Source organism: Macrotis lagotis, chromosome 2 (genome assembly GCF_037893015.1).
Source record: "Macrotis lagotis isolate mMagLag1 chromosome 2, bilby.v1.9.chrom.fasta, whole genome shotgun sequence".
Lineage (NCBI taxonomy): Eukaryota > Metazoa > Chordata > Mammalia > Peramelemorphia > Peramelidae > Macrotis > Macrotis lagotis.
Window position 1 is genome coordinate 233548728 of NC_133659.1, and position 21671 is coordinate 233570398.

At 34.0% G+C, this 21671-nt stretch overlaps 1 protein-coding gene across 14 annotated transcripts in view; it reads left to right on the forward strand.

Annotated features, from left to right (window-relative positions):
* MYOCD (myocardin) overlaps positions 1–21671 on the forward strand; it is a 157490-nt gene that overhangs the window by 119088 nt on the left and 16731 nt on the right. For all 14 annotated transcript variants that reach the window (XM_074225150.1, XM_074225147.1, XM_074225141.1 and 11 more), the window contains 3 exons: positions 10499–10746; positions 12759–12909; positions 15858–16778. In XM_074225150.1, the coding sequence (XP_074081251.1) occupies positions 10499–10746; positions 12759–12909; positions 15858–16778 (1320 nt within the window). The remainder of the gene's footprint in view (positions 1–10498; positions 10747–12758; positions 12910–15857; positions 16779–21671) is intronic.

Here is a 21671-nt window from a genome sequence, read left to right on the forward strand (position 1 = left end):
AATATATTTCATCGAAGTTCTTGATTTAATTAGCATATAATTGGATAAAATTATTTCTAATAGTTTCTTTTTCTCATAAACTATTATAAATATTCCTTTATCATTTTAATATTAGTTAGCTTTTTTAAAAAACCAGAGTGGCTATTTATTTATCAATTCATTCAGAAACAAACCCTTACTTTTATTTGTCAATTCAGTGTTTTTTAATCCCAGTTTGTTAATCTGTCCTTTCAATTTCTTGATATTTTTTTAAACAAGGGAGTAGAGTTAAGTGACTTGCCCAGGGTCACACAGCTATGTAATTATTATGTGTCTGAGACCAAATTGGAACTCAGGTCCTCCTGACTCCAGGGCCAGTGCTCTATCCACTGAGCCACCTATCTGTCCCCAATTTCTAGATTTCTAATTTGCTGTTTAGAGTTTTCTGTAATTCTTGCTATTCTAGTATATTTTTAAAATTTTCATTAGCAATCAATTAATCTGTTCTCTTTCTAGTTTATTGATTAATGTATTTAGAGATAAAAATTATCTCTCCAAGGATTATTTAACTTCATTCCAAAAGTTTTATATGTTGTATCATTGTTGTAATTTTCTCTAAGAAAATTAGTTTTGATTGATTTGTTCTTAAAATATCAATTATAGTTATTATTATTATTAATTTATATTTAATTATTTAGTCAATTCTTTCAATCTTTCTTCCAAGATTATTTGCCAGATATAATTTATATTAAATTGTATTCAGTAAAGGATGTGCTTACTCTTTCTTCTTGTCTATATTTATTTGGAAGGTTTTCTTTGCCCCAAAACATAATATAGTTTCTTTTTTAAGTGTTGCAGTTGAATTTAAATTTAAATAGCATTTATCCATTTATTCATTTATTTGTTTGTTTGTTTGTTTATTTATTTATTTGTATTATTAAATAGAATTTATTTTTCCCTGATTACATATTGTGGAAATGTTTGTGTTAAATTTTACAATATTTTTAATTCCAAATTTTTCTCCCTCCTTCCCTGCTTCTCCTCTTCTGAAATTGGTAGGCAGTTTCATTTAATTCATTCATGTGCTATCATATTTAACATATTTTCATATTAGTTTTAGTTGTGGGAAAAGATTTAGATCAAAAAAAAGATTTAGATCAAATGAAAAAATAACAGTGAGAAAAAATAAAATAATTGAAGAAAATATGCTTCAATCTGCATCCAAAGTACTTTAGTTCTCTATCTGGATGTGTAGTCCTTCATGAGTCCTTTGTACTTGTCTTGGATCATTGTGATGCTGAGTTGTGTCATTCATAGTTGATCATCAATGTACTGTGTACATTATTTTCCTGTTCTGCTCATTTTATTTTGCATCAATTCCTACAAGTCTTTCTAGGTTTTTTTAATTCTGCCTTCATCATATCTTATTGTATAATAGTCCATCACATATATATGCCACCACTTGTTCAGGCATTCCTCAATTGAAGGACATCCCCTCAGTTTCCAATAATTTGCCACTATGAAAATGGCTACTATAAATATTTTTATTGGGTTCTTTCCCCTTTTTATGATTTCTTTGGGATACAGACCAATATCCCAGTTTGGTTGCCCTCTGAACAGAGTTCCAAATAAATCTCTAGAATGGTTGGATCAGTTCACAGCTCCACCAATAGTGCATTTGTGTCTCAAGTTTCCCACATTCCATCAAATATTTGTCATTTTCTTTTTTTGTGTTGGTCTTAGCTCAAAGCTGATTTAATTTGTATTTCTCTAATCAACAGTGACTTTGAGGGCAGCTAGGTGGTGCAGTGTATAGAACACCAGCCCTGGAGTCAGGAGTACCTGAGTTCAAATCCGGCCTCAGACATTTAATAATTACCTAGCTGTGTGCTTGAGCAAGCCACTTTAACCCCATTGCCTTGCAAAAACTAAAAAAAAGTGATTTGGAGCATCTCTTCATCTGCTTATAGATAGTTTTGATTTCTTCTTCCGAAAACTTTCTATTCGTTTATTTTGGCCATTTATAAATGGGAGGGGGGATTTGTGTTCTTATAAATTTGGCTTAGTTCTTAACATATTTGAGAAATGAGACCTTTATCAGTGACACAGTATAAAGTTTGTATCCCAGCTTTCAGCTTTCTGTCTAAACTATTTTTTATTATTCTTCTAATTTCTTAATATTGAACTTACCCTGCATTCCATTTATAAATTCCACCTGGACATAGTATATAATCCTTGTCATATATTGCTGTAATAACCTTGCTAGCCTTTTGCTCAAAATTTTTGCATTAATATTCATTAGGGAAATAGGTCTATAATTTTCTTTCTCTGATAAGCTCTTTATGGTTTAATTATCAGCACCACATTTGTATCAATAAAAGTAGATTGGTAGGACTCCATCTTTGCTTATTTTTTCCAAATGAATTATATAGAATTGAAATTAAGTTTTCTTTAAATGTTTGGTAGAATTCACTCATGAACCCTTCTGTTTCCTGGGTGTTTTTCCCTAGAGAATTAATGGGCTTATTCAATTTCTTTTTCTAAGATAAGGATATTTAGGCTTTCTGTGTCCTGATCTGTAACATAATTTATTTATATTATATTACATAATATATTTTTTAAAGTTCCTTCTAAATTTCCTTTGCTAGATCTTCCTCCAGATACGACTAATTGTGGATATCCCCAAGACTCTGTCCTCTGTAATTTGTTGATAATCTCATCAGCTCTCATTGGTACATCTCTTTACAGATAATTATCAGAAATATATAGCCAGTCCTAATATCTCTCTTGACTGTAAGTCATATCATCAACTGCTTCTTGAACATCTCTAACTGGATGTCCAATAAGAATTTCAAATTCTATATGCCAAAAATAGAGCTAATTCTTTTTCCCCTTAAATGAACCCCCCCACTCCAACTTCTCTATTACTTTTCAGTGTACCCCTCTTTTCCTGAGTCACTCAGGCTCACAATCTTGCCATTAGCCCTGACTCCTCTCTTTTTCACTTCACACAACCAATCTGTTGCCAAGTCTTCTCATTTCTATTTTCCTAACATTTCTTCTATATATCCCTTTCTCACCATTCATAATTGCCAAGATGGTGCAGGCTTTCTTTGTCTCTTGCCTGGACCGTTCCAGTAGCCTTTTAGTTAGCCTCCCTGATTCATGTCTCTTTCCATTCTAGCTCATTAACTCCCAGTACTAAAATGCATTATAACATTCAGTAATTTTAATAGCTCTTTAGCACCTCCAGGATAAAATATAAAATATTTGTTACCATTTTAAACCTTTTACAACTTTATATTTTCCAATGTTTTCAATCTTATAGGGTTCATCTCCAGTCATCCTGACCTATATCTTGCCACTGGACACAGATGGCCTTGAGGAGAGAGTGAGGTTGGTGACTTTGCACAGCCCTGCCTCACTTAAATTCAGTTCACTTGTCAGTCAAAACATCACCTTCCTGATGTCTTTAATCCCCCTTTGAGAAAGGACAAATATCAAATCTTACATTTTAATCTCCTCCATATACATTGCAATCTAACATCTACCTTGTTGCTATTCCATACACATGACACTCTGATTCCATGACTTTTCATGGGCTGAACACCATAACTAGGATGCTCTCTTTCCATAACTCTTCATACTGGCACCTCTGATTTCCTTCAAATTCATTTTATTTGGGATTCCTTTTCAAGTCCTTACCCAATTTTCCCTCTGAGTTTATTTTCCATATTTATCTGTGTGTGTGTATGTGTGTGTGTGTGTGTGTGTGTTTTATAAGTACCTAGGTGTTTACATGTAGTTATTAGAGCTTAAATTCCTTGAGGACAGAGACAATGTTGTACTTTTCCTTATATCTTCATAGTTAGCCTAGTAATTACTTAATAAATGCTTGTTGACTGACAGATTCTATATGATAGATTATTTCTAGATATTCTAAAGTTCTTTTCAGTTATTTAAGTTTTTATTGGGTTTTTTTAAAAGTTTTTCTAGGTCTAAAATGAGTACATTTGAGTCCCCCACTGTTATTTTTACCATCTTTCTCTTGGTAATTTTTAAAACTTTTCTTCTAGGTACTTAAATATTAATATTGCTTCATTATCTATGGTGCTTTTAAGTATAATGTTTTCCTTGTTCACCTCTTTTATTATGTCTATTTTTGCTTTTTTTCCTTGTCTATAATTACTACTTCTGAATTTTTTGCTTATTTGAAGTAGTATCAATTTTGCTTTAGTTTCTCATCTTAACTGTGCAAATATTTGTTTTAAGAGTGTTTCATGTAAACAATATGTTTTTGAAGTATGTTTTCTCATCCATTTTATCTTCTGATTAATTGATGACATTCATATTCACAGTTATGATCATTGATAATTTTCCTCCCATCTTTCTTATTGTCCCTTTTCTTCTCTTTGACCATTACTACTCATGTCTCTACTTCCCCATTACCTCTAGAGTAAAATAGTAAATTCCTTCCTCTTTTTTTATAAAGAAGATAGTAAAAGAAAAGAAATTTGTTTAATACTGGTGAGCTAAAGCTGCAGTGATCTGTTTCTATTCTGTTGTTCATCTTACTTTCCACTTGTCCTTTCTCTACTCACAGATTTTTCTGTTTTCCTTTCTGCTTTGTTTTCCTCTCCTTCCCTTCTTGTCCACTCCTTTCCCTTTCCTTCCCTTGCCCTCCCTTCCCTTCTCTTCTCTTTCCTTCCTTTTATGGTTAATATGAGGTTTTTCTTTTGCATGATTATATAAGATATATACCAGATAAATAAGAAATAACTAAAAAGAGGGAAAGTATTAGACTTGGGGGTAAGGGGAAGTTTCCTATAATTGGTTCCTAAAGTTCAAACATAAAAAGAAGCCAAGGAGTCAATAGTTGGAGAGGAGAAAGAGAGTGTTCCAGGCATGGGAATCAGTCAGCAAAAATGCCTAGACCTAAAAGATGGAAATGTATTGTTCATGGAATAGCCAGGAGGCTAATGCCACTGGATTGAAGAATATGTATCAAGGAGTAAGGTATAGAAGACTAGAAGGTTAATATTATAAAGGACTTTGAATGCCAAGCAGCATTTTGTATTTGCTCTTTGAGGCAATAAGTAACCACTGAAGTTTATTGATTAGATAGGGTAAAGTGACTATTTTATTCTCACAATAAACCTGGGACCAGTTTTTAAATCTGGGACCAGTTTCTCTTTGACTCCTGGGTTCTCATTTTAAAGCTTCTAATCAGTTCTGTCATTTTCATTAGAGATACTTAGAAGTTCTCTTTTTCATTAAAGACCCATCACTCCTAACCTCCTCCCATACACTCGTTATATTCAATTTCTTATAAATAAAATTCTTTATTAAATGACTTTATATTTTATTTTTGTTACTATATTCCAAGTTCTTCTCTTCCTTTTCAAGGCAAATGCAAACTTTCATAGGTTCCTATTTCTTTGCTTCTGGCGCTCCTTCCCTTTTGCAGTATTTTTTTTTCACAAAGAAGCTTTGGATTTTTGATATGATATTTTAATTTTGGAGTTTCAGAAAAATGACAAGTGAAATTTTTTCTATTTTCACTTTGCTTTCTGATTCTGATATTTCTGGACAACTTATCTTTATTATTTCTCAAAATATGATATCTCAATTTGCTTGTTTTTTAAGAGGCATGTTTTTTAGAGTTGTGATTTTCAAGTAGTTTAATTATTCTTAAATTCTTCTTGGCATGTTTTATAGGTCAATTTTTGTTGATGATATCTTCTATTTTCTTTTCTGATATTTTGATTTTTTTAATATTCTTTTGTGATTCAGGGTGGGAGGTTGTAGCAAGGTGTTATGATGGATAGAATGACAGACCTGGAGTCAGGAAGACTCTTTTTTGTGAGTTCAGATCTGGTCTCAGACACTTAATAGCTGTGTCACTTAACTATCTTTATTTACCTCAATCACTCATTTATAAATTACCTAGATAAAGAAATTACAAACTACTGCAGTATCTTTACCAAAAAAAAAAAAAAAAACCCAAATAGGGTCATGAAGAGTCACACATGACTGAAATGACTCAACAACAACAATATTGTTTCATGGAGTTTTTATTTTCTATTTGGCAAATTTCATAGTCAAAGGTTCATTATCAACTTTTCTACATTAATAATTCTCATTGCTATTCTTTCTTTCCTAGCTTTCCTTTAATATCATATTTTCTGTCTCTTCTTTCATTTCTTCCAGTTAATTTTATAGTCCCTGTGGCCAGGGAATTCTTTTCTCTGAAGCTCTGCTTGGATTTGCTGGGGATTTACTCTTTCCTTCTGGGTTTACCTCTTGGACTTCTCTCAATCCAAGGTAGTTCTTCATCGTGTTCTCTTCCATTTATTCATATCTCCAGCCTCAGTTTTTGTGTTGGGGACTGTATGTTTGGGCATATTTTTCTTCCTTTCATATTTTTGAATGGCATGAGTAGATCTTACTTTGTCCTAGATACAATCATTGTTCTAATTAAGTTTTGGGCTTGACTCTGTTTATTTCTCCTTGAACAATCTTGAACTCAGAGTTGGTTTCATCCCTTGATGTGATCCTGACAGGCCCTAAACAATTTTTTTTATTGTTTTGGTTGCATGTTTCCTGTAAGACCCCAGTAGATTTGCTTCCTAAATGCTGCCTTGATCCCTCTCCCAATGTGGCTCCTCTCTTGTTGGACAATAGCTGTCCAGGTACTGCACTGCACAGACTAACTGTTCCTTTCTGTGGTTCAGGATGGACTTTCTGTGCTCAGAGTTGCACAGAAGCTGCCTGGATACTGAATCAATTTGTCTTGATCTCCCTAGTTAATACTCTTCCTTTTATAACAGTTTGCTCTTTATTTAGCTCTAAATAGATTACGTGGTATGATTCAAAAAAAATAAAGATCCTTCTTTAGAATTAAAAAAAAATGCCTTTCAGAGTAAAAAAAACTTATACATGTAATTATTACTAATTTACAAATGTGTATATATAGATGCCATTGGAATTCATAAGATATAGATTAATTTAACCTAGAATTCACAGGAGCTTTTTTATAATATTTTTCTCATGTAAACATAGGGCATTTTAAAAGTATCTCTAAGAGCACTCAAATACATATTTGAATTTGTGATCTCACAAATATGGCTATTCCCTCCAGTAATGGTAGTTGCTATACAACCTTGCCTACCAATATTGTGCAAATCTTCTTATACATGTAATTCCATTATAAGTACTAGAGATAATAGCTCTAAACGGCACTATAGAGATGGTGGTGCCTGAGTTATGCATTAAAGGATAACTAGGAGTCAGATTAGTGTCATGTAGTGAAGAGGGCATTATAGGCTGAAACAATGATGCCAAAAAGGAAACAAAGGTTTAAAAAAACCTTGGTATAAGCCAAAGTGAAGAGCTAAAATTAGTAAATCATGACAGGTCATTGTATTGCTCATATTGTCCTCTTGGTTCTATTCACTTTGCTCTAAATCAGTTCATAAAACTCTTTCTATCCACCATTCATCATTTCTTATACTACAATGATATTCCATTACCTTCATAAATGTGTTCAGCAATTCCCCAACTGATGGACATTTCCTAGGTATCAGATTTTTGTCATTACAAAAAGAGCTACTATAAATATATTTGTGCATGTGAATCTTTTCTCAACATCTTTGATCTTTTGAGAGGTATAGTCCTAATTGTGATAATACTGAACCAAAGACAAACACTAAATTGCCTTCCAAAATATCTGGAGAGAGGTAGAAAGCTTTTTATAAAGCTAGAGTCCTGTGTTCACAAAGTAAATTGTTCTTCATTGTCTCAAGTGCTGAAATTAGATTGCTATAAACATTTGAATAGTGAAGACTCATTTGTTTGAGGATGTTGTTTAGAGTTGTCTGGAGCACTGAAAGGTCAAATGACTTTCCCAGAGACATGGAGCCAATATATTTTAGAGGCAAGAGACACAAACCTATTTCTTTTTAACTCTAAGGTCGGATCTCTATCTTCCATATCATTTCTGCTTCTCTTATTCAAAGAACATGGAGCAAATTACCCTTTTCCACCCACTCTCTGCTAAATATATATTTGTTCCTGAATTCAATGAAACAATAATTCTTATTGCCAACCCAGTCTATGTATTTATTATCTGAAGGAAAAGATGGAGAACAGGACAGAATTGAGAACTCAGTACAGCATAATGAAAATTCCTTGAAACTCCTCATTAGGATAAAAAAAAGGATGTTTCATTTACTGGTTATTCCCTTAATAGGTTGACTGTCAAGGGAGGTCAGTGGAATTCCTCTCTTGGCTACATTCTAGATTTCTTTTACTATGGCCTAGAAACCTCTTTATACTGAAAGCTCATTTTGTTCAACCTGGGAATGCAACATCAGAAGTGTCCTTTGCCATCTGCAATCTTTTGCTGTAATTGGATGGCTCCTCACAGAACCTCCATTTAAGTAATGTGCCTAGTCCAGCCATATCTTATCACTTTTCAGAGTGAATTTTGGGCTTTTTCAACTATTCCTGCAATCCCTATTAGGTGGCAAAATAACAAAGTTTGGTTTTTGTTGTTTTGGTATTTTTCAGTTATGTCCAATGCTTCATAACCCCTTTTTGGAATTTTCTTGGCAAAGATACTGGAATGGGTTGTTATTTCCTCTGCCATTTCCTTTTACGAATAAGGAGACTGAGGCAGACAGAGAAGTGAAGTGACTTGACCAGGGTCTCATAGCAATTTAAGTGTCTGAGGTCACATTTGAACTCAGGCCTTCCTAATTACAGACCTGATTGACACTTACTAGATGGGATCCTAGTCAAGCCACTTCACTTCTATCTGCCTCAGGTTCCTTATCTAATTTATTACTAGATACCTTTGTTTCCTCTCCTTCCCTTCTTCTCTTTCCTACCTTCTATCTCTCATTCTTTCCTCCTTCTACTCTCCCCCTTTCTATGTTTTCCTTCTATATGTTTTCTCCTTTGCCTTCCCCTATTAAAATGAAAGCTTTTTGAAGGGAAGTACTGTCATTTTTTCTGCTTAGTTTCATATTTCCAGCATTTAACATAGTACTTCTTGATTATTGGAGCAATCACTCTCATCAAAGCAATATAGTATAGTGAAAGGATCCTATCCAAAGCCATGGGTTTAAACCTCAGTTCTTCCATTTACCAGTCCTATTACTAGGAGAGAAAATCCCTGAGCTTTTAACCACTATTTAACTCATTTTGTTTCCTTAGTTATAAAATGATGATAATATTAACACTATTGAGTTTATGTTGTTGTAAATAAATTTACTTTGCAAATCTTAAAAATTATTGTGTATGTGAGTTAATTTCTTTATACTACCTACCAAGGAGATTAGATAGCCTCACCCCCAGAAAGTGCTAGGAAACATGGATAAAATTACTGTTTAACTCCCCTTTTGCTCTGTGGAGTGCGCCACTATTACATTTGTCTTTTTCTTTATATCATCAACATTTTTCATTGTACTTTTATAATATTTTTAAATTACCAAACTTTCATATTTTTCCTTTACTCTATTTTAGGTTGACTAAAACCTGGTACAAGGGATGACCTTAACAGTCAATAAACTAACCCAAATCTCAATGTAGGTTTCATGTAAAAGCAATATGTAATAATGGATGGCCAGTTATGGAATCCTAGAGCTTGAAGGAATCACAGAGGTCATCTATAATTTTTACAGATAAGGAAAATAAAGCTCAGGAATTTTAAGTAACAACTAAAATCTCTCAGGTACAATATTTGAACCCAGATCCTCTGATACTGGAACCAGTGTTTTGTTTGTTTGTTTGTTTTTTTCCCACTGTACTATACTGATAGGGAAATACTGCTTCTGGTATTTAAAATCTCTTCATCTCATTTTATTTATCTGTAAAGTGGGACTAATAATAGTTGTAATATCTATCTCATGAGACTTTTTGTTAGGATCAAATTAGATAATTTATGTAAATTATACAATTTAAAACATAAAAATGTCACCTATTGTTAAATGGCAAGACCTTTCTACATTGCGTACATTCTTTGTCATTTAAGTTGTCCTCTCATCTTCCAACTTGGGGAAAAAAAGTGGTCTACCTTACATGCTGAACAGAGCTCTCAATCTATTCTCCATACCATGAATGATATCTTTTGACTTATTGGCTAAGATTAAGAGTGATGATTTTGGGGCAGCTGGATGGTGTAGTGGATAAAGCACCGGCCCTGGAGTCAGGAGTACCTGGGTTCAAATCCGGTCTCAGACACTTAATAATTACCTAGCTGTGTGGCCTTGGGCAAGCCACTTAACCCCGTTTGCCTTGCAAAAACCTTAAAAAAAAGTGATGATTCAGTGTAACCCATTCTCATTAGAAGGAGATATCTCTTAGAAGCAATGTGTCAAGTTTATTTTTATACGTTTTGTTTCTATAATGTAAAAAATCCCTAAAAGAGATTTTTCTATAACATTTTCCATGGTATCACCTCATTCTCTTGCCTATTTGCTAATTCTTATGCTATTTTTTCCAATATACCTTGCAGTCTAAGTCCTTTAATGACAGCAAGAACCGCCACAAAAAGCCAAAGGACACCAAACCAAAGGTGAAGAAGTTAAAATATCACCAATACATTCCACCTGACCAAAAGGCAGAAAAGTCTCCTCCACCCATGGATTCTGCCTATGCTAGGCTTTTGCAACAACAGCAACTTTTCCTCCAATTACAAATCCTCAGCCAACAGCAACAACAGCAGAGATTCAGCTACCCAGGGCATCCTCAAGCACAACTAAAGTGAGTCAATTTAGGAATCAATTTAAAAGGCAATGGCTAGATTATGAACTCATTACAATTTCTCATTTCTATAGCACTTCTTTATTTTAATTTATGGAATAAAGCAAACATTTCCATAGCACAATAAAAAGTTGATTATATATAAAACTGCAAATAAATCATGTACAACTTGCTATTCCTTTCAAATATATACAACAAAATTATCATGTAAACTTTTTATTCATCCCACCTCCCCACCACTGCCCTAGAGATGGCTACCTTAGCCCTTGATTGCCTGCTACCTTTCATCAATCTATATATTTGGTTGTATACTGTCTTCTGTTGTGTTAGCTTTATTTTCCCCACTAGATGGCAAGCTTCTTGAGAGCAGAGGCTAAGTCAGCTACCAAGGCATTGAGACCAAACCATGAACTTCAAAGACGTTGGGGGATATTGTCTGGAGAGAAGAGATGATGATTTAAGAGATAGCTTAGGAAAAGCAACCCCTCAGGTTGGGAAATTCTAGGTTTGTAAAGATAGTTCATTCCACCAAACTGACCTAAAATGAATAATGTTAGTGTGTACTCCTCTTTATAAATTTTAATCTTTTTGAGGAAAAGGATTGTATTTTATGTCTTCTGGTCACTTAAAGTATTGAGTCAGCAATCACTGCAGCTTATTGGTCAATTGATCTGAAGTTTGGTCTTCCTCTCCAACAAGCCCAATCTCATATCGCAATTGTTATTTTACATGAACTAACAAAATCATCATCTAATCCTATATTTTCCCATCACCAACAGAAATAGTAGTGAACAGAAATTAAAGTGTCACTAAGAAATAAAAGGAAGGAGAAGATTAAGAAGTCAGGAGAAACTTTACTTCTATACTCCTACCAAAGCAACCAAAACTCTAAAAGATGAGGTGGGAGCAGGAGAGAAGTTGAAAGGCAATGAATAACTAGCCAAAAAAAAAAAAAAGTTGTTGATGTTAAGGGAGCAAGTCCAATTCATCTCCAAGAATTTTGTTAATTCTTAGGAGAAATAAAGGAGTTCATTTTTCTATTTAAAATGCCATTGTATTGGAGCGGCTAGGTGGCACAGTGGATAAAGCACCAACCCTGGAGTCAGGAGTACCTGGGTTCAAATCCGGTCTCAGACACTTAATACTTGCCTAGCTGTGTGACCTTGGGCAAGCCACTTAACCAACCCCATTTGCCTTGCAAAAAAATACCATTGTATTTAAGAAAATCCAATATATAAAATACAGACTTATAAAACAAAATGAATTGGGGGCATTACATTACAAATAGATTCTTTCTTAAATGACAAAGGTTGATAGATTTTTTTTTGTTTTTTTCTTTTTTGTATGGCAAACGGGGTTAAGTGGCTTACCCAAGGCCACACAGCTAGGCAAGTATTAAGTGTCTGAGACCGGATTTGAACCCAGGTACTCCTGACTCCAGGGCCGGTGCTTTATCCACTATGCCACCTAGCCACCCCTATAGAATTTTTTTAAACAACAGGCATTTACATTTAAAATATGGTTTTACTTTTATGAAAGTCAATTGTTTGACCCCATTTTTCAGAAAACACATATTAGATAAGACAAAGTAACCCTTGGAAAACTCCACATAGAAAAGAGAAAAAAGGTTCTAGTTTCTTTCAATTTGAATTAAAGTTTAGGAAGGAAGGTGAAGTTACCTAAGCACTAAGTATCCAAGAGCTGCATAATTTGAGTGGATTAACCAACAAACTCAAAAATAGATATAATTCCAAATTTTGTCATTAGCTTTCTGTAAATGTAAGATAAAATAATTTCTCTCCTCTTCATTCTTTCTTTTCTCATGATGGAATACCTAGTTCATCATATTCAAGTTTCTAAATTTTCCTATATTGGGTTATGAAAAAGCCAAGAAGTTAAGTGAAAATATGCTGCCTGACTGATCAATCAACCAATAAGAATTTATAAAATACCTATGGTATTCCAGTTGAAATATGCAGTTTTATCTAAAATATTCCATTGTCTATTTTTAGGGAACCCAATGAAGAATTGATCAGAAATCCAAACTCATCAGTTTCTATAAGCAATACTCCTCTGTCTCCTGCCAAAACCACTTTTTCTGGACAAACTGGCATTTCTTCTCTCAAGCTGGGTCCTCTTCCACCAAATCTGGATGATCTGAAGGTATAAGTTTTGGTGGTTATTAAAAAAGAAGAAGAAAAAAAGAATTCTGTGTATCAACAATCACCAAATATCATGTGGCTGATAAAGTAGCAGTCTATAGTTGTGCTGTGGCAGAGGAAAGAGAGGCTTTTGTTACTGTAAAAACCCAGTTACCAACCATAGAACTTCCTATTCCAAACTCATTATATAACATGAAATGAATTATATAATATGAAATAGTCACCTCCAGAGTAGAATAACTTGAGGTTCTATAAGAAAATCCTTAGCCAATAAATTTTCAGAGGTCAGGAAATAGGATTTCATAAGTAGAGACATTTCCCTATGTTGATTTAAATCTGCAATTTGCCTCCATCTTATAGAGAATCCCAGGACACTAAATTCCCATTGTCATATAGTTAGCAGAACTTGCAATCCGTCTTCCTGACTCCAATATCAGAACTCTAGTCACACTGCCTGCTAGAAATAAAATCACAGATTCTATCCATTTTTCCAGAAGTCATATCTGAGGCTATGCACTCCCACACTCTTAATTCTCTACTAGCTTATTCACAATTTTGGTGACTTCAACCAAAAGATTTTTACAAAAACATTTAAAGTGTCAAGAAGGAAGAGTACCTTGTATTCTGACCTGGTGAATAAGACAGATCTGGAATACTGTGTTTACTTTGATGTCACATTTTAGGAAAACTTTAATAGATAGAGTGTGTGTTCAGTGTAGGAAAATAGTAAGGACACATATCTATGTCACAAACGATCCCTTGCATGAAATAATAACATTTAATCTGGATGGGGGGAATGCAAAGGAAGAGGAGAAATGATATTTCTCTTATATTTTGCCATAAAGGACAGAATTTTTGACTTTGTGTAATAGCAGAGAACAAAATTAAAAGCAGTGAGTTCAAGTCACATAAGGGCAGGTTTCAGCTGCATAAAAGGAAAACCTTAATAATTAGAGCAGTTTAAAAATAGAAATGGGATGCCTTGGGAAGTAATTAGTTTCCTATATTTGGATTCTTGAAACAGATGTTTAATAACTGCTTGTCAGGAACCTTGGAAGGAACATTCCGTATCAGGTATTATATGAACTCAGAGAAATTTTCCATTTATGATTCTATGATTCTATTTCTCCTACTATAGGATAAACACACTCTCTGCTAGATAAATTTCTACAATTTAAGAGGAAAACAAAAAGAATAGACTACTGAGTCCAAGAGTGGGAGTCAAGGGTTTTGTATATTTTGATTTGAACTAAACTGATATTTAATCCTATAGAGTTTACAGAGAAAACTCAGAATATCACCTGCAACATGATTATTTAATGATGAAGTAATCTCCCAAATGACATTGCTTACTAAATTTAACAGGATTATTTAATACAGAATGTCCTTATCAGGTTCAAAAGGGTTCATTTTTACACAAGGGATTTAAAATGTTCCATTATAGAATGCAAACTTCTTGCAGGAAGAGAAAAGTTTAAGTTTTTTGTATTTCTGACCCCAGTTCCTGTCAAACAGCAGTTGCTTAATAAGGGTCTGTTGACTAATTGTTTGGCTCCAAAGAGAATTACAAATGATAGAAATTACAGGAAGACAGATTTCAATACTGCATAAAGAACTTCCATCAATAATTAGAACTGTTCAACAGGAGATGCCTTAAGAGGCCATGAGGGCCCCATCAATAAGAATTCAAGTGGAGACAGGTAGGAAATCTGTTGAGGGTTTTAAGCTTCAGGTAATAAGTTAAATTGAATAGTCCTCCTAATTCTGAGATTCTGTGATTCATCACCCCATCTATATCCAAATTAAATTGTAGGTTTTTGAATATATGATTTGTTTAAAATTGACTTTTCTACATTATTTTGAAATCCTTAGCAATGAAAGTAGGTACCAATCTTAACAGTTGCTCAATTCAAGGCATTGCAATCATTCATTATATAGGGATCTAATTCCCAAGCTTAATTCCTTATGTGTCACTTTGCTTAGTGCTACCTACTTTACATGCACAGGGATGGCTATCAAGTAGATTCAAATATAGTCAAATTGATATAAAGCAACTCAAAGTGTGAATATTTCTGAGTCAGTAAGCAATATAATATTATTTAAAATGTCTTTTTCCTAACTTCAAAAGGTGTCTATCAACCTTTAAGGAGATTGCAATATCACTGATAGCCACTAGAGAGCACTCCAAGCTTGAGTTCTCCCTTTCAATGGCTGCAAGTCATTTTGCCTTTCCCTTTCAATTAAAATAGCATTATCTCCTCTGTGCTATGGCAATTTTCGGAATTCATTTCCAAAGAGGAAAAAACTCAGAAAACATTTATTAAGTAACTCCTGCATCTAAGACATTGAGTTCAGTGTTAGGGACACACACACACACACACACACACACTTCAAAGGGGCTTACGTTAATTTTAATAATTTTAAGTAATAGTTTTTTCAATTATCTTTTTTCTTATGGAATAATTTTTTCTCTTTCCTATGAAAAAAATAAACAACTACTATTTGGAAAGGAGGTTTCTCTGGCTAATTAAATAATATCAGATGAAGGGCTTCGAGATTCACTTAATAAGAGAGAGGTGTAGCAATTTTTTAATGAAGAAATATCTAAGAATACCCATAGAACTCAGGATAATGAAATTAAACATGGGAACAAGAAAAAGAATACACTTACCACTTATAAATGGGTTGGTTGACTCCATGTATGGTGTTACAAGTGGAGTTCATCTTTCTAACCCTGTTACAAGTATAATACTACTTAATCCCTATGAAAACTTGCATATATTAACTAACATATCAAAAGAAAGAAGGGGGGAACTCAACTTAGTAAATGCCGGTTTTAATTAAGAGTTTTGCTAGTGAAATGTTACATTTTCACACTATTGATAATAGATTTTTTATGAGTATAGCAAAAAAAAAATCTAAACTCTGATAGTTCCTTTGTTCTTTTAGGTCTCTGAATTGAGACAACAACTTCGAATAAGGGGCCTACCTGTATCAGGCACCAAAACAGCCCTCATGAATCGTCTTCGACCCTTCCAGGAATGCCCTGGGAATACAGTGCCAAACTTTAGTGACATAACTACAATTACTTTTCCTGTCAACCCAGCCAATACTCTAACCAGTTATCAGTCCTCCTCAACTACAATCTTACCCAATGGTTTCTATCACTTCGGCAGCACCAGCTCCACACCACCCATTTCCCCAGCTTCATCAGATGTCTCAGTCACTGGCTCTCTACCAGATACATTCAATGATACTTCACCATCATTTGTTCTGCAACCCTCTCCTGTCCATATCTGTGCAGAGGAGAGCCTAATGAGCAGCCTCAATGGGGGATGCATCCAATCCGATTTAGATGGTATTGATTCTGAGAAGGACAAGATGTTAGTAGAGAAGCAAAAGGTGATTAATGAACTTACCATGAAACTACAGCAAGAGCAAAGGCAAGTGGAAGAGTTGAGGATGCAGCTTCAGAAGCAGAAGAGAAATAACTGTACAGAGAAGAAACAATCACAGACACATTTCTTTGGTGTTCCCATCAAGAAGGAAGACACTATATGTAGTTGTCCTTTTCCATCAAAACAAACATCTCTGAAAATACAGACTAACAGCTCAGAGAAACAATTAAGTACTCATGAACCTGCCCAGATCCTCTCCCCTCTAAAAATTCATTGTGTAGAGCCTGTAGGACAGACCAAAGTACTTTCTTCCACATTTCTTAGCCCTCAGAATTCTCCCCAACATTCACCACAGTGTATCAGTCGGCCCCCATCACCCAGCAACCATTACCTCCTCTCTTCATCTTCTAGCTCCCAAGGAGAGAGGAACAGTGGCCTCTCACAAACCTGCAACCAAATATGCTCAATTCAGGTAAGCTCTGGGAATATAAAAAATTTATTAAGAATGAACTGTTAAAAAGATAGAGATAATCATTTCAATTTACAGGATAGACTTTGAAAAATGTTGAACATTCAGGCCCTCATAAAAGGCCTTGTGCTTAGCTTGGTCTCCTTAGGAGGGAGTCAATTCAATTTTTAAAAGATTTTTTAAGTAACAACCACTTGCTATTCACTGTACTAGGTTCTCAAAACAGTGCAAAGCTAAATAAGGCAGCCACTGAAACTTTTCTCCAGGAATCTATAATCTAGTGGACTTTTCTAGTTCTAATCTATGATACAAAGTAAAATGTAATATAATAATTATAATTATAACTAGCATTTATGTAATGTCATGAAATACTTTAAATATTATCTCATTTGTTCTTCTCAACCCTGTTAGGTAGTTAGCCCATTTCAAAAATAAGGAAACCAGAATCTTAGAGTTTAAGCAACTTTTCCAGGATCATACAGATTGTTTGTGTCTGAAACAAGTTTTGAACATAGGTATTCCTGATACTAAATCTAGTACTGAAACAGTTATGCCATATTGTTTCAGTGCTACTATATGAACTAATACCATATTTTTCTCTGATGGTTTATCAAATATTCCAAGATAGTTCTCATAATATAAAAAGAACATTGGGTCAAGTAACAAGAAACTAGGTTTTAGTTCTGTTCTTCCCTACATTATCACTTCAAGAAAATGAAAGACATCTGTCTCTTTTTTTTCTATTCACATAGCCAACAACTGATTTCAGACCCATGCTCTTGTCTGAACTTTTGCAAAAACTTACACTCTAATCTCTCACCACTCTAAATCACCCTCCTTACAACTACCAATGACTGTGCCTAAAGCACAGGTCTTATCATGTCATTCTCCTGCCCAAGAAGCATTAGTCATTTACCATTGCCTCTAAGATAAACTATTCACTCATCTCTTTGGCATTTTAAATACTCTCACATATCTGTACTACCTACTACCTCATTAGGGCTTATTGGTGTCTAAATAGATATCATATAGAGAACATGTTGTAATTATAAAATAAAAAAATCAATATTACTATTATTATGATTGCTTGCTAAATCTCCTCTTTGGAAATTACCTTGGGAGCCTAGGTATATTATTTTAAAGATTTTTCACTGAGGGTTAATCTTCACGTTATGGAAATGAATTTTATTTTAGGGACTAACTAAACTAATCACTCAAAGATTTTTAGCTAGTTCTTAAAATCAAAAGTCTAGATTTGCCTTTCCTAAAAATATTCAAAAGAATGTGCCTAGGGTCTCAAGAAAATTCCCAATAAGAAACTCCAAAAGAAAATATGAATAATGTTGGCATTTTTAAAACAAGAGGACAATCTCCTAAGGTGGCTTTTGAAGAACTTTTATTTACTTGTATATCAAAGTATCATTTTATCTAAAATACAATTGGTCTTATTTCTGTGTCGTCATTTAGTTTGGTGGTTTCTGTGTGTCCCTGAATATCCCATCATAGTAACATTGATAGGATTTTCAACTATGCAGTTGTGCATTGCAATGTATGAAACTGTTGTAAGGATTATTTTTTCAGGAAAAAAGCTACTTCATGTATTGAACGTATATTTATTGAGTATATGCTAGCTAAGCATTATACTAGATATCATGAATGATTAAAAGATAAATGACTCATTGTCCCTGCCTTCAAGGACCATACATCTTGGGAGTAGGAATAAAGTACAAGTGATAATAGAGTTACAGCAAGCTACTGCATTTCAGAAGAGGGAGGGAGTATATCAAATGGATGAGATCCAAATGAGTGAAAATGGCTATTAGGAATTTAAAGAATGAGATAAGAAAGAAGATAGGAGGAGACCAAACTGTTCTTGACAGTTAGTTCAAACCACATCAAGCAACCACATTTCAGAGTATTAAAACCACTTGCAGATAAAATTTCCTAAGTCACTGTCATGATCATGGAAAAACTGATGTAAAACTCAATAAGGACAAATAATGTCCTGCTTTAAAGGGAGAAGGCAATAAGAGTAGAGTCAACAAACTGCCCAATGAGTTTGAATTTGGTTTCTTGTAAAATTCTTGAACAAATTAGTAAAGAGATGATTATTGAAGTTCAGAAAAGGAAGTAATGACTCTAAAAAGTCAATAGGGCTTCATTAATAGTAAATTATGGGGTGGCTAGGTGGTGCCTGAAGTCAGGAGTACCTGAGTTCAAATCCAGCCTCAGATACTTAATAATTACCTAGTTGAGTGGCCTTAGGCAAGTCACTTAACCCCATTGCCTTGCAAAAACTAAAAAAATAATAGTAAATTATGCTACAGTTCTAGGGATAAGAGCTGAACTTGTTTAATAGACTCCCTTCCCATAGAGGAAGAGGCTAAATATACAGCTGGAATCCAACTTTTGACAGGAAAATGAAGCCAACTGAAACATCAGTAGAAACAAATCTGCATGACAGAGAGACAACACATAAGAAGACTACAACTCAGTAAAGACCAGATGATTTCATTAGAAGAAATCAGTAGGAATGGTGGAAATGAGCTAGCAATAGCAGCAGCATTGGAGAATGAGAAATGTTGAAGTAGCAGGGATGCTGCTGTGAAGCACCTTGAATTATCCTAACCACTCAGCTTCTTCTGGCACATATATTCTCCACTTATTTGTCCCTTCTATTTATATGTCCTTTCAGTTTTAGTGTACTAATCTGTAGAATAATAAATATATATATATGTGTGTCTGTGTATGTATTTATTATATATATATATATATATATATATATATATACATATACATCTGTATGCATGTAGTATCCATGTATTTTATGTCCTTTATTTTCTCAGGCTATACTAATTTCCTTCCCCCTTTCCTTAAGTTCACTAGACTAGTAAATGAGAAGAATACTGTATAGTTACCTAGATTTCAACAAAGTTACCTTCATGGACAAGTGGAAAAATGTGCACTACAGCTAGACATATCTGTTCAGAACTACTTGAATGACCAAGTCAGTGGATTGAATTGGATTGATGTCATTTTTAGAGGGAAGTCTCTGCCCTCAGACCTTGATATTGTATTGTTTTGCCACTTAAATTACTCTCTCCCTTCAATGAATTTTGATGATAACATAGATGGCATGGTTACCATGTATAAAAATAAAAACTGGGAAGGATAACTCATATTTCAATGAGTGATTCAGTATCCAAAAATGATATTGGTAATAGTAATAAATGATTATAGATTGGCATATTAGAATGTTGGGCTAAGATGAAATTTAATAAGGATCAATTAATTTCAAAAAATGAACTTCATAAGTACAAAATAGAAAAAGATAGTGAAGTAACTTTTTCCCAGGAAAAATTTCTGGGAGTTTTAGTATACTTGCAATTTTAATATGAATCAACAATGTGACATGACAATCAAAACAGCTAATGTGATCTTAAATTGTATTTAACAGAGGTGAGAGGAAGAGAGAATAACCATTTATTAAGCATCTATTATGTGCCAGGCACTATACTAAACATTTTTCAAATATTATTTCATTTGGTCTTTTAAAAAACCTAGAAAGTAAGTGCTATTATTAGTACGAATTTATGGTTGAGGAAACCAAAGCAGACAGAAGTCGAGTGACTTCCAGAATCATGCAGCTAATGTCTGAAGCCACGTTTAAACTGAGGTCTTCCAACCTGATTATAAACTCACTGCTCTATGCACTATGACATCTTGCTATTTCTGAAAAGTGTAGTATACAGAGCAAGGTAGATGAAGGATCAACTGTATTTCAACTTACTCAATCCACCTGTGGACAATTATGTTCACTTCTGGATGCTATAGAAGAACACTGATATGGGAGTGATGTTCAACCTTGAAGGACTTGCTCATTCCATCAGTGCAACAATCGGAAACAATTTTGGGCTGTCTGCAAAGGAGAGTGCCATCTGTATCCAGATAAGGAGCTGTGGAGTTTGAACAAAGTGCAAGGACTATTCCCTTTAATTTAGAAAAAAAACCAGATATCTTATTGTCTGATCTTGTTACCTCTTAGACTTTTCTTCTCTTCTTTAAGGATATGATTTCTCTTTCATCACACCCAATTTGGATCAAGGTACAACATAGAAACAAAGTAAAGACTGACAGAGTGCTTTCTGTGGGGGGGGAAGCAAGATTGGGGGAAATTGTAAAAATCAAATAATATCTTTAATAAAAATAAATTTAAAAAAGAACACTGATAATCTAAAGAATATGCAAAAGAAGGGTGATAGAATGGCAAAAGGATGTAAGATCATATACAAAGATTTGGGGATGTTTAGACTAGAGAGCAAAAGAGTCAGAAAAGACATTAAGAACTGTCTTCAAGTAACTGTTAAATGGAAGGTGTCATATGGAAGAGATATTATATTTATTTTTCTTTTTTTCTCAGAGGGAGAAACTAGGAACAATTAAGTTAGAAGTTATTGAGAAGCAGATTTCAGCTCCATGTATAGAAAAACTCAATGATTAAAACTAATTTTAAAAAATAGAATATGTTGCCTTGGAAAGTATTAAGGCAATTGTAGAAGGGATTGTCAGGGATAAGCTTGGACTAAATTACTTGTGAACTCTTCATCAAGAAGAGTACTCAAGCTCACTTTTGAAAAATGAGTCAGATTTCAATGGCATTCCAGGACAACAGAGTTTAGGGAACAGGAAGTAGTTTCGATTACTTGAGGTATGGAATATATATGATAAGACTGGCACAGGACAGCCTCATCAGAGAAAATATTGTGCTCTATGAGCAAAGCAAAGTGGATCAAAAGAAACATAAGGATTTTCAAATTTAGAGAACCCACCCCAAAAGTTTACATGATTTATTTGTGCCCGACCTGAGGTAGAGCATTCTGAATTCACACTGGTCTG